The 12544-nt window shown below is 51.7% G+C and overlaps 2 protein-coding genes and 1 pseudogene across 7 annotated transcripts in view; 1 reads left to right on the top strand and 2 right to left on the bottom strand.

Moving 5' to 3' along the window:
- The first annotated feature begins 5 nt into the window (after positions 1–5).
- Positions 6–3130, top strand: DOK1 (docking protein 1). Of its 2 annotated transcripts, XM_081254654.1 has the most exons (5): positions 6–392; positions 743–1042; positions 1211–1304; positions 1474–1658; positions 1892–3130. In XM_081254654.1, exons 1-5 carry the CDS (start codon positions 333–335, stop codon positions 2702–2704), a joined length of 1452 nt encoding a protein of 483 aa, XP_081110780.1. In that variant the 5' UTR covers positions 6–332; the 3' UTR covers positions 2705–3130. The 2 variants fall into 2 exon arrangements, with proteins under 2 accessions (XP_081110780.1, XP_081110781.1); XM_081254655.1 differs by lacking the exon at positions 6–392 and having other exon boundaries at positions 906–1042; positions 1215–1304.
- Positions 3131–3208: 78 nt separating this feature from the next.
- The window catches only part of M1AP (meiosis 1 associated protein), a 95009-nt gene continuing 85673 nt past the window's right edge, over positions 3209–12544 (bottom strand). For 2 of the 4 annotated variants that reach the window (XM_081254650.1, XM_081254652.1), the window contains exon 8: positions 6690–7189. In XM_081254650.1, coding sequence (XP_081110776.1) covers positions 6932–7189 — 258 coding nt within the window. In that variant the 3' untranslated portion in view covers positions 6690–6931. Of the gene's footprint in view, positions 4400–5732; positions 5874–6688; positions 7190–12544 lie in introns of those variants that run through there. The other 2 variants (XM_081254653.1, XM_081254651.1) reach the window with 2 other exon arrangements.
- LOC308628002 (polyadenylate-binding protein 2-like) lies at positions 8376–9006 on the bottom strand (annotated as a pseudogene). The gene has a single exon. The product of its transcript is annotated as a polyadenylate-binding protein 2-like (transcript).

Raw genomic sequence — 12544 nt, 5'->3', positions numbered from 1 at the left:
GTCACTTTGAGCATCTGACGCAGTACGCAGCCCCCAAGCCTAGGCGCCGGAGTCCTCTGACCGAAACCACGAGGTTTCCTTCGGTGGAGCCACTTGTGCGCGACCCAGGGTTGGGGTGGGGGGCGGAGGTGGTGCACCAGCCAGCTTATCTGGGTACCCCCTCCCCTTCCTTCTGGCTTGTCTTCTTCCTCCCCTTTCGCGGTCCGGGCAGGTTGGGGGGGTCGGGAACGCCTCCCGCGCGAGCCCCGCCCCGCCCCGCCCCGCCCTCCTCCCCGCCTCGCCCCGCCTCCGGCCCACTGGGCCAGGAAGGGCGGAAGGAACCGCCGGGGGCCATGGACGGGGCCGTGATGGAAGGGCCGCTGTTTTTGCAGAGCCAGCGTTTCGGTACCAAGGTAGTGTGGGTAGGGGCTGCCGAACCCCATCAGAGCTAGGGGTGGGCAGCTGAGCCTAGATGGAGGGAGGGGACCGGCAGCGGGTTGGAGCGCGGCGCCCCGAGCCGGAGAGCCTTGTGAATTTCCGGCTAAATTGCTTTGCACACACTCGGAAGAAGCGTCCGCCGGCCTCCGGGTTCGCCTCTCTGGCCCTGGGGGAGACGGAGCGGCATCCTCCTTGGGAAGCTTCGCCTGCCGTCGGGAAGCCTCCGACCGGAAATTGGCCCGCGCAGGTCCTTCCCTCCCCGTCGGGGCCCGGGCCGCCGGTGTTTGCCGGCTCCCTCCCCAGTGTCTCTCCGCTCTTTCCCCAGAGGTGGAGGAAGACCTGGGCGGTGCTCTACCCGGCCAGCCCCCACGGTGTCGCGCGGCTCGAGTTCTTTGACCACAAGGGGTCGAGCTCTGGAGGGGGCCGAGGAAGCTCGCGCCGCCTGGACTGCAAGGTGATCCGTCTGGCTGAGTGTGTGAGCGTGGCCCCCGTGGCCGTGGAGAGCCCCCCTGAGCCTGGCGCCGCAGCTTTCCGCCTGGACACCGCACAGCGTTCCCACCTGCTGGCGGCCGACGCGCCGTCCAGCGCCGCCTGGGTGCAAACGCTGTGCCGAAACGCCTTTCCGGTGAGGGGGCCGGGGCTGCCGGTGAGGGGCTGGGGCGAGCTGCACTGGGCCCAAGAGTCCATGCGGGGTGGGCGCAGTTACAGCGGCAGAGGAACTGGGCTGGCTCGGACCCTGGGAACCGCGGTGAGGGAATTACAGTCTCCTTCATACTCTTTCTCTTTACCCCAGAAAGGCAGCTGGGCCCTGGCGCCTGCCGAGAACCCACCCAAGCTTTCTGCCCTGGAGATGCTGGAGAATTCACTGTATAGCCCCGCCTGGGAAGGTAGATGCCTGAAAAGCCCCAGCAGGGATGGCGTGGAAAGAAAGGGTGTCCTACAAGGGGAAGTAGAATGCTCCTGAGAGCTGGCTTTCAAGTGTATGCTTGGACAACCTGCTCCCTCCCCCCACCCCAGTCCTGGCCAGGTGCCAGTCTAACTGTGTATTCCTTCCAGGATCCCAGTTCTGGGTAACCGTGCAAAGGACTGAAGCCGCTGAGCGTTGTGGCCTGCATGGCTCCTATATGCTGAGAGTGGAGGCTGAGAGGCTGACTCTCCTGGGCGTGGGGGCCCAGAGTCAGATACAGGAACCACTCCTTTCCTGGCCTTACACTCTGTTGCGTCGCTATGGCCGAGACAAGGTGCAGTGCTGTTAGGAAGGACTGGCTCCCTGGGTTGGGCAGCTGTGGGAGGGGTGGGGCAGGACCCGGGAGGTGGGAAACTCTGCCTTTTGGATGACCCTTTCTTGCCTAGCCCATGGCCCCGCCTCCCTTCCCAGGTGGTCTCTTCTTTGTTGGTCCCCTAACTAGTTCAGCCCCGTGACTCACCTCCTCTGATGCCCCTGATGATGCGTTTCCCTCCACTCCCTCTTCAGGTCATGTTCTCTTTTGAGGCTGGCCGCCGCTGCCCCTCTGGCCCTGGAACCTTCACCTTCCAGACGGCACAGGGAAATGACATCTTTCAGGCAGTTGAGACTGCTATCCACCGACAGAAGGCCCAGGGGAAGGCCAGCCAGGGGCAGGATGTCCCTAGAGCTGATTCCCATGACGGAGAAATGGCAGAAGGGAAGGTGGCTCCCCCCCGGGGCCCCCAGGAGCTCGCGGGCAGCCCTCCAGCCCTGTATGCTGAACCCTTAGACTCCCTGCGCGTTCTTCCAGGCCCTTCCCAAGATTCCGTATACTCAGACCCCCTGGACAGCACCCCTGCTCAGGCGGGGGAGGGGTTACAGTTAAAGAAACCTCTCTATTGGGACTTGTGTGAGCATGTGCAGCAGCAGCTGATAAAGGCCAAGTTGACAGACCCCAAAGAAGACCCCATCTATGATGAACCTGAGGGCCTGGCCCCAGCTGCTCTCCGGGGCCTTTATGATCTGCCTCAGGAGCCCAAGGATGCCTGGTGGTGCCAGGCTCGGGTGAAGGAGGAGGGCTATGAGCTCCCCTACAACCCTGCTACTGATGACTACGCCGTGCCACCCCCGCGGAGCACAAAGCCTTTCCCAGCTCCCAAGCCCCAGGGCCTGGCCTTCTCTGAATCCGGTGCTGCGGCTGGCAGTGGCAGCAAAGGCCATAGCTCAGACACTGCCCTGTACAGCCAGGTCCAGAAGAGTGGGGCCTCAGGTAGCTGGGACTGTGGGCTCTCTGGAGCAGGGACTGACAGGACTGGGGCCAAGTCAGAGGGCTCCACCTGAGAAGAAGGGCAAGGCTGGGGTTGCTGATAGGAGGACCATGGGGAGGCGGCACTGGGGAGCAAAGAAACCTGTTAGAACCAGCAGGAACCAGACGGGTCTGCGTGTAGAGACCAGGGTACACGGGGAGTCAAGGGAAGGATGATCTGTCCCAAGAGGTCATGGAAGTGGGACAGTTGGCAGGGGCTCAGGGGTTGGATCTGGGGGAGGCCAGCGCCTCTAAGTCATCCCCACCAAAGGAAGGGCTAGCTGCTGGAGCAGTGCTATAGAAAGGGGTGTTTGGTCAGACTAGGTACAGTGTGAGGGGCCTGTATGGAGGCTATAGGGAGGCACTGGGCTGTGTCTTGATCCTTCCCCCTGCGTTGTTCTTTGCCAGAGAGAGAGATTTTTTTTTAAGTTGTATCCTCATTAAAGTCAGTTTGGGTTTAAGAGGTCTACGTGTGTGAGTAGTCACAGAGGACAGAGTGGCAGGCTGTGCTGGGTAGCTGTGGAGGGAATCGGGAGGAGAAGCAGGAAGCTGTTGGGGGCCACTGAAGGAGGAAAGGGCCTCGGGCAGGGGGGTGAAGCAGTGTGGTCGTTCAGAGCCTGGGTGGTCCAGTCAGGCCCACCTGGGCTTGACCCTATCTCTGTGACTCTGTGTGTAACATCTGTAACCCTCACTTTCCCCCACTGCCCCTGTGCAAAATGGGGAAGCTTAATTACACGTACAACCTCACAGGGTTTTTATGAAAGGAGTTACATTTCTCAAGTACTTAATGTGATTTCAAGTGCAGAGTAAGCATTGTATAAATGGTGGTTATTATTCTGTGGATGGAGAAAGCTGATGGGCAGGTGTGAGGAGAGGGGAATAGGTCTTTTTCTCACCACCCTCTCCCCTGTCCTCAGCTCTAGGATGCCTTCCCTCCCCCTTGTCTCACACACTGACACACACACACACACACACACACACAAGCACACGCACGCGCGTGCGCACACTTTGCATGTAGGTACCAAGCATCAACCACGTATCTGTTTGGAGGCTGAAGGGAATTGCAGTGTGGTGGGTGTAGTGGGAGGGGCCTGGGCTTTGGAATGCGGTTCCGATTTCAATGCTACTTGTTTTTCATGAGCTCTGAAAACCGCATCCTTGTCTCCTGAGGTTCAGTTTCCTGATGGTGACCTGATTTCACCTACTTACACAGAGCTACAAGGAGAAAGTCGGGCCTGGGAATGCTCCTGACAATGGTGGAGCCTTACTGGTTCTTTAATCTTCATTTGTGTGAACAGTATCAAGCGATCCAAAAGAAAAATGAGTCCCTGCTGGGCGAAGTTCAGTGTCTCTTCCCAGCCTGAAGCGTGGGGCAGTGGCAGCATGGAGACAGAGGAGGGGAGGCTCGTTTCCCATCAGCCGCCTGGGGCTCGCAGGGGCTCACGTGGGTAGGAGGCCGGTCTGTCCGCAGAAAGCCATTGTGTGCGCCTTGGCGTGGGTGTGCTTGCACAGGGCAGCTGGGCTGTGGTGCTGGTGACTTAGGGCCCTGAGGGATACTCCTCGTCTGCCTCCTCCTCCTCCTCCTCCTCCTCCTCCTCCATGGAAGGCTGAAAGAAGACATCCGAGGAAGCTTTGCTGGCTGCTGGCATCTTGGGGGCTCTGCCAGGGGCGGGAGTCATAGGCAAAGGGGCCACTGTGGCTCGAGCTCGATTTGTTTGCAGTGGCCCAGCCTGCAAAGAAAGCGAGAAGAGCTTTCTGTGAAGACCAGACAGTTCCCCATCTTCTGTCCTGACTCCTTCATGTGTCCTGTGAGTGACAGCCTCAAGGCCCAGGGCAGTGGAGTCCCCTAGGCTCCAGCCTCCACAGTGCCTGTCTCCTGGCTAAGTGTCCTCCTCTGTTTGCTCGTCCACCAGCTAACTTGTGGTCGGTTCTGTTCCCACCTCTAGACTGACTGTACTTTGGAAACGTCTTTCTTTTGTAACTTCAGGTAAGACAAAGCAGGGGTTTCCCTATAGGCTCTGATATTGAGAAACAAGGAAAAGATGAATAAGGGCACAAAAGGAAGCCCAAATACTATAGAACATGGGTTTCATAAAAATAAACACCCCCTGGGACTCTCCTGGTGGTCCAGCGGTAAAGAATCCGCCTTAGAATGCAGGGGACACAGGTTCAATCCCTGGTCAGGGAACTAAGATCCCACATGCCGCAGGGCAACTAAGCCCGCGTGCCACAGTTACTGAGCTTGCACTCCTCAACCAGAGAGCCTGTGTGCTGCAAACTACAGAGCCCACGTTCTCCAGAGCCCACGCGCCACAACTAGAGAGAGAAAACCCACAGGCCACAACTAGAGAGAAGCCTGCCCGCCACAATGAAAGATCCCACGGTGCCTCAGTGAAGATCCCGCATGCCACAACTAAGACCCAACACAGCCAAAAATAAATAAATAATAAAATAAATCTTAAAAAAACAAAAAGATAAATCCCCCCTTCAATTACTCTTCTCTCTCTGCTTGTCACTAGAGCCCTGTCTCTAAGCTCCTAACCTTGACCAGCCTCCCTTTACTCATCTGTAAAATAAGCAGAACACTTACCTTGCGGGGAAGCTGTGAGGATTAAATGAGAAGAATAGGTGTGAGAGCACGTGTCACAGAACCTGGCAAGTGCCTGCTGCTCAGTAAATGCTCATTTCCCTTCCCTTGGGCATTTCTTTTCCCACCTTCCCTTAAGCCTTTTCTTTCCACAGAGGCTTGTGGTTGTAGTTCCAGTGCAGCCAGTTTGCTTAGTGGGACAATGGTCTGTTAAATGACTAATGATTTATCACAAACACTGCAATTAAGATACCTAAACATTATATGTAAATGCCCAAGCAAAACCAAAGCCTCCTTCCTGGGTAGGGGTGTAATTTTCTTTGTCTAGGGCAAAAGCCTGCTGTTTTTCTTCCTCCCCTGTATGCCACCTTTCTGCCACAGGAGATCCAGGGAGGCTCCTCCCTTGGATGGGGGGAGCTGGGCACAGGGGAAGAGGACTCTGGGATTCTGGGCGTAAAGCGCAGGGAGGGAAGTACCTTTCTCAGAGCCCGGCTCTCCCACCTTGGGTGGAGCGGGCCCTGAGGCTTGGCAAAGGTGCTGCTCAGGTGTGAGTACAGGTGGCTGCGAACCTGCAGGGGGTTGTAGGTGGGTTCTAGCTCCAGGTCATCCAGCATGCTCTGAGGAAGAGAGAGGAGGAGCCTCAGCTGGGGGTCTTGAGGCCATAGAACCCGAGGTGTCAGGCAGAGACCTGAGTGTGAGAAGCTGGAGGAGGTATGATGACCCAGGGCTTCACTGAAAGATGTGGAATAGATGCGTGTCCTGCAGGGGGTTCTGTCCCAGGTCCGAGTGCTTGTGAGGTAAGCGTCAGGCAGGGGTACCAGAAGTAGCAGCCACTGAGTGGTTAGGGACACTGAACACTCTGGCCCTGAGAACAATGTCACAGGATTCTGAGGGGGCCAGAGAGCTATGAAGGTTACAGGGGATCCAGTGTGCGAAGCTGTGAGGGAGGGTGTGTCCCGGCTGCGGTGCTCACAGTCTGCACAGCAAGTACACGGAGTTCTCGGCGGCCTCTGAGGTAAGTATAACCAGAGGACATACCAGCAGAGCATTCCTGAGCAGTCAGGTTTTCCGGCCACAGCATCCTGTGCCAGGAACCACTGGCCCTGAAGTGAGACACTGAGTGAGCCATGGCCACTTGTGCCCACCTCTCTGCATCCCCGTGGCCGCCAAGCCAAGAGTACAATCCCAGGCTCTGTGCTCTCTGCACGTAAGTCAGCAACCTAGCAGCAACGATGTGGTTCCAGTTCTCTGTACCCAGAGCCCCACCCCCACCCCCCCGCCTCAGCCTGGGGAGGCTGACAGGAAATCCAGAATCCAGATCCAAGATGAGAGGAGGGGGAGGAGAAAGTGGCCTTCAGAGCTGTTCCCTCCTTTGCATCAGAGTCTTATTTTAAAGCTCTTCCTATTCTCGGTGCCTACATTGGCTGCCTTTTCCTCTCTTTCTCAGAAATAGATGCACACAAACACAGGTACACACACATGCATACACACATTGCAGAGCAAGCCCCGTGGGAATACACCGGCTCGCAGACGCTTGCTTACGTCCTTCTGTCTGGCCTCGGTTCCTTGCTTTCTTCTCTGCTCCTCTTGCCACACCCTTGGAACCACCTCTGCCTCCGCTCCCCTGTCCTTTCCTTCAGGGGCTCACTCCTTTCCCTCATCCCTTTCTTGAACTCTATTCTCTTTTCTCCGCTCTATCTATCCCATGAGATCTGGGCTCACTTGCCTCCACAGTCTTACAGCTGTCATCAGGCACGTCCTCAGGTAGCAGGGGGAAAGGGCTGGGCAGCATCAGTTCCCGAGTGGCCACTGCCTTCACCAGCAGAGTGGGAGAGCGAGACGGCAGGATCACGTAGAAGGTGCTGGCGGGCTCTCTCAGTCTGTGTCCTTGGCTCAGGGGCTCCCCTTTGGCCAATAGCAGCCATTCTCTTTTCTGAAACAAAGACATACATAAACGCTGGTTCATCTTCAGTCTTTGGCGTGTTTGGAGGATTAGTCCCAATTGAGGCTTCCCCAAGTTCCTCTGGGGGTGTCAGGGCGGGCTGAGCCATTTCACCCTGGCCCTGGGGAGGGAGGGACTTTCTGCCTGAATCACCAGTGCCCCAAGGTACTACTCTTTTCCCCTGATTAGGGACATACACAAAGGGTTATCAATGCAGAGACAAGTTCAGAGATGAAGTAGGTGTTCACCTTACAGGGGGCTAATATATTACTCAATGATAAATGTGGAGTTTCAAGAACTGAAATCCTTAAAAACAGAGCCTTAAAACAGAGACTTCTGTGGGATGCTGTGAAAATTCAGGTCTCATTTTGAGGGTGATAATTTTGCTTGTGATGCACAACTGGGGTTAGAGTGGGCTGATTGGGGAATGTCCCTGGAATGTCCAGAGAGGGCTTAAAAAAAAGGTGGTCAAAGTCACCTGGGAAGAGAGAGGAGGAGGAGAGATCAGGGAGAGGAAAGCTTTGGTACAAGGAGGTGGGTGGGGACAGGGCCCTTGATATCAACTCACGCCATCACAGGACAAAAAGAAGGGTCAAAATTCTGGGGGTGGCAACTCTTTGAGTGAAGGGTACTGCAGAACAGAGGGGTGACACTTTGTCATCTGCCATGGAGATTAAATAAGTTAGCATATGGGTAAGAAGAAGAGACAAGCAGACATATTAGCAGATGTTCTGCATGTACCGTTTTAAACCAGGCATGGAAATGAGACAATTTTCTGTGGTAGTTTTTCAAGGAAAACCACAACTCCAGGAACCACGGAGTCGGGACTGTTACAATCATCTTTAAATCTTTAAATTGTGTTCTCTTCCTTGAGGTGATCATCATAACAGGTACATAACAGTCTCCTTGCTACATAAGATGAAAGAAAGCACACTAGCTCTACCCACTCTAACATATATGAAAAGTTGGAAGAAATAATACAAGAGGAAAGGCAAAAAGGAGAAAAAAGATTTTAAGGGGATAGAGGAATTATCAGTGTCTTGTGGAAGACAAGTGGAAAGTGACACAGTGAAGCAGTAAAAACCTGCTGTGGCATTAGAATTATACCCCAGAGCAAATGTGCTGGGGTGGGGGGGTGGGGCTGGAGTTCTAGAAACGTCTTTTTTCCTGTTTTTCTTTAAAAAAAAAAATTCTTTTGTCTCCCTTCTTTCCTCTTCCCCCCCCCCCCGCCACTACACACTTTTTTAAAGTAAGGGGAATACCATGATGTCTCTCTAGCCCAGCCCCTGTAGACATGACCCCAGGGCCTGCTGTTAAAACCACTGTAGAATTAAGAGGGGGAACTGTTGTAGTCGGGGGTCCGGGCTCGGAATCGGACTTGTGGGAGACCCTGGTCTGCTGTGCTGATGCCTGGTCTGTTGGCTCGCTTTGGGATCACCTTGATTTGTCTTCCTCTAAATAGGGAGTCATCTAAGGCCAGGGAAGCCCTCGCTGACTGTTTGTCTGAGAACCCTATATATGCAAACTCTTTGGGATGGCCACTAAATTTGTCACAGAGGATGGTAACGTGGTTGACTGAACCGCAGCCATGAAAGTGTGCCTCCAGCTCTTCCGCGGTTGCACCACAGTCCACTTTGCCAGCATAGGTGGAACGGGCGTCGGCCTCCATCTTCTCCTCAAGGGACACGGTCAGTGGGCCGGCATTGCTGGAGGTGGACTCATATTCATTTGCTTCTGTACTTCATTCTGCAGCTCCTTTAGCTTCTCAGCTTCTTCTTCCATCTCCCGACTCAAGCTTTGATTGCTTCCAGTTCCTTCTCTAGGACAACACATCAACCCTGCTGGGCCCCTTCTGGTGGTCGAGGCTGTATCACGTTATTCTCCGCAACCCCACCCCACCGGCCAGTCGGTCGCTGGCCCGCTTGCTCGCCCTCCTCTCACCCAGTTCTACACAGTTTAAAGCAGTGTCATCATTCTGTACAGCACAGAACTCTGAGGGGGTCTGGTAAGTCAGGCAGGTGGTAGGTGCCTTCAGAAGTTCATGCTTTCTTAACATTTTGCTTATATCTGGAGATGTGCTGTCTTCCTGAAGAACAGATACAAAATGTATGGAAAGTCTACCTGATGCCTCCCAAGTCCATCAGACTGGAAATAAATGATATGGAAATCATGGTGTATGTGTGCATGGGGAGAATTTGCTCCTGCTCTGAGGACATGGCCTTTTTTTTTAAACATCTTTATTGGAGTATAATTGCTTTACAATGGTGTGTTAGTTTCTGCTGTATAACAAAGTGAATCAGCTATACACATACATATATCCCCATATCCCCTCCCTCTTGTGTCTCCCTCCCACCCTCCCTATCCCACCCCTCTAGGTGGACGCAAAGCACCGAGCTGATCTCCCTGTGCTATGCGGCTGCTTCCCACTAGCTATCTGTTTTACATTTGGTAGCGTATATATGTCCATGCCACTCTCTCACTTTGTCCCAGCTTACCCTTCCCCCTCCCTGTGTCCTCAGGTCCATTCTCTACATCTGTGTCTTTATTCCTATCCTGCCCTTGGGTTCTTCAGAACCTTTTTTTTTTTTTTTTTTTTAGATTCCATATATATGTGTTAGCATACAGTATTTGTTTTTCTCTTTCTGACTTACTTCACTCTGTATGACAGTCTCTAGGTCCACCCACCTCACTACTAATAACTCAATTTCATTTCTTTTTATGGTTGAGTAACATTCCATTGTATATATGTGCCACATCTTCTTTATCCATCCATCTGTCGATGGACACTTAGGTGGCTTCCATGTCCTGGCTATTGTAAATAGAGCTGCAATGAACATTGTGGTACATGACTCTTTTTGAATTATGGTTTTCTCAGGGTATATGGACATGGCCTTTTTAAGCCTGGAAGGGATGTTCTCTGGAAGGGATATTAGGAAATTGCAGGGCACTCCATTTCATTTGGCTCAAGTAACTTCCAATGTGGCTCAGGCTTTGAATTATTATCATTATTTTAATCTTCTTTTTTTCATGCTGTTTCATGAATTTGTTTGTAGATTAGTTTGTTTATTTTTTAAGAATTTATTGAATGCCTATTATGTCCCAAGCACTAGGCATGGGTATATAGAAATTCATTAGACATGTTCGTTGCCCTCTTAGAGCTTGTAATATAGTAAGCAGAAGGTTTGTAAACTAATGTTTGTCCAAGATTTAGGATGACCAACTGTTTCAGTTTGCCCATCTTTAGCACTGAAAGTCCTGTGTCCCAGAAAACACTTCAGTCCTGGGCAAACTGGGGCAATTGGTTACCTTTCCAAGACTCCATGGAGAATAGAATATCTTGCCACGGTGGCAAGTCCCTGGGGGCTAAAACTATGGCAATATGACATTTCTTGCACCTCAGAGTTATGAAATAAATTCAAAACCACTACACCCTAGGATTACTAAGAAACTTTGAATGTGGCACACAAAAAAATTATGATCTTTAGAATTTGAGTCTATTGACTTTGAGACAATAGCTAAGATTCTGTTAGAGAACTGTATGCAGAAATATGTGAGGTCTTTCAAAAGTAACTCCTGATGTGTGAACTATCAGAGGACTGGGAAGAGGCTGATTTGAAAGGATTTTACAGAATGCTTTAAAACTTCTGGGCTGATTTACAGAGAGGTTGATGGAAGGCTCTGGAAGGAAGACAGGCAAATGTACTTATTAGAGTTTGATAAAGATATTAATTTATCTGCATTTTCACTTTCCTGAGAAAGTGAGAGATAGGGAAATTGAACTTTAAGTCTTCTATTTTGACTTTGAATTTCTAACCTCTTCCTGGACAGTGATTACTTGAAGTCCAGGACCCAAGCTTGAACCAGGTCATGGGTTGACTTGTTTGTACAGACATTGTACCTGTGATGGAAATGGTTAACTGACAAACCAGGTATCTGGGCTGAGAAAAGAGAGTGGCATGGTGATGTCCCAGAAGACTAACCTTTGGAGTCCTCAAATTGAACAATGCTTAATGACTGTGGATGACTGCTGAGTACTTTAGAATATGTTTTTGCTAATTCTAAAAAAAGGAGCATGAGTTGGATGCTGAATTTACCAGAAGGCAGGTGAAAATGTGTCTATATTTATGTTGTGCTTAGGGACTTTGCTACAGAAGGTGCCAGGAAGTTTAGATTTTAGGAAGTGGGGATAGATTCTTATTAGAACAGGTGTGACAGGGACAGAATTGAATGCAATGTCATACTCCAAGCTCAGCCTGATTAAAGTCATCCTCTCCCACTTCTAACTACTAAAGCTGTGAAGGAAGGCGTGGCAGCCATTGTTGGTTTCCCGGCCACTGCTCCTCTCTCCCTTGCCCTCTCCCTTGTCTTTACCCATTTTTCAGTCTTTCAGTGACTGGTGTGGGGTGATATGTGACCTATACTTACATAATGAGACATCAGCAGAAGTTGCTGGGTGGGGCTTCTGGAAAAGCTCTGTAATACTCTGGCAGGCTTTTTGCCTCCACACCCTACCCCTTCTTCCTCCCTAGGACAAGACTTGGTCTTAAGGTGCAGCAGCCATCTTGTGGCCATGAGGCAGCAGGCATAAGGATGAAAAGTACACCTGCTGTGGATGCTGCAGTGGGAAGATGGAAAAAGTCTGGGTCCTTGATGGTGTTGATCAACTGCGTCAGCCCCAGAATTGTCTGTCCCTGCACTTCTTGTTACATGAGAAAAATAAACTCTTAATTACTCAAAGTAGAGTTGGATTGGTTTTCTGTTAGTTACAGACAAATGGATCCTTTACAGATTTCAAAGAAAAGGAAGAGGATGTGGTTACTCACTTCTGGGTATATGGGGAAACAGGAGTAGAAGGGACAATTTTAATGGCACTGTCAGAAGGGCAGGCAGATGGGGGTTTATTATATCAGGTAAAAGCTCTAATCTCACCAAACCAGCGCTCCCTTGGTTTGCCATCAGTACGATGATGTGGGACCAAATCCAACCATTAAAGAAGCGTTGACCAACTCCTGAGTGGGAGTGTTCCTGAGAGTAGGGGAGAGCAGGAGCACTCATTTTGTAGTGCTTGTGGGAAGAGAAACATTTTATTGTCACGATGCATCTAGGAAGAGAAGTCACAGCTAGTTACAGAAAAGCCATGCATACCTGGGGGTTTTGGGAATCTGGAAGGACATCAGCAAGAGGTTGTTAATTTGGCATTATTTGCTTATTCTCTGACTCCAGAAGGCAGGACCCAGGAGGGGAAGAAAAAGAAGATACAGTATCCACTACTCGGCTACTCTCACACTGGCTTCCAAAAAGGAGACCGGGGGAAGATGGTAAAAGAGGTTTCAAACCCCCAAACAG

The sequence above is a fragment of the Mesoplodon bidens genome (assembly GCF_964165515.1).
Source record: "Mesoplodon bidens genome assembly, chromosome: 14".
Lineage (NCBI taxonomy): Eukaryota > Metazoa > Chordata > Mammalia > Artiodactyla > Ziphiidae > Mesoplodon > Mesoplodon bidens.
The sequence above is the reverse complement of the archived record's forward strand: the minus strand, read 5'-3'. Positions and strand labels throughout refer to the sequence as shown.

Coding starts and splice junctions, on each gene's coding strand:
- DOK1 (XM_081254654.1), top strand. CDS start 333: ATGGACGGGGCCGTGATGGAAGGGCCGCTGTTTTTGCAGAGCCAGCGT. Junction 1,305..1,473: donor GTATAGCCCCGCCTGGGAAG/GTAGATGCCTGA, acceptor TATTCCTTCCAG/GATCCCAGTTCTGGGTAACC. Junction 1,659..1,891: donor GTCGCTATGGCCGAGACAAG/GTGCAGTGCTGT, acceptor CTCCCTCTTCAG/GTCATGTTCTCTTTTGAGGC.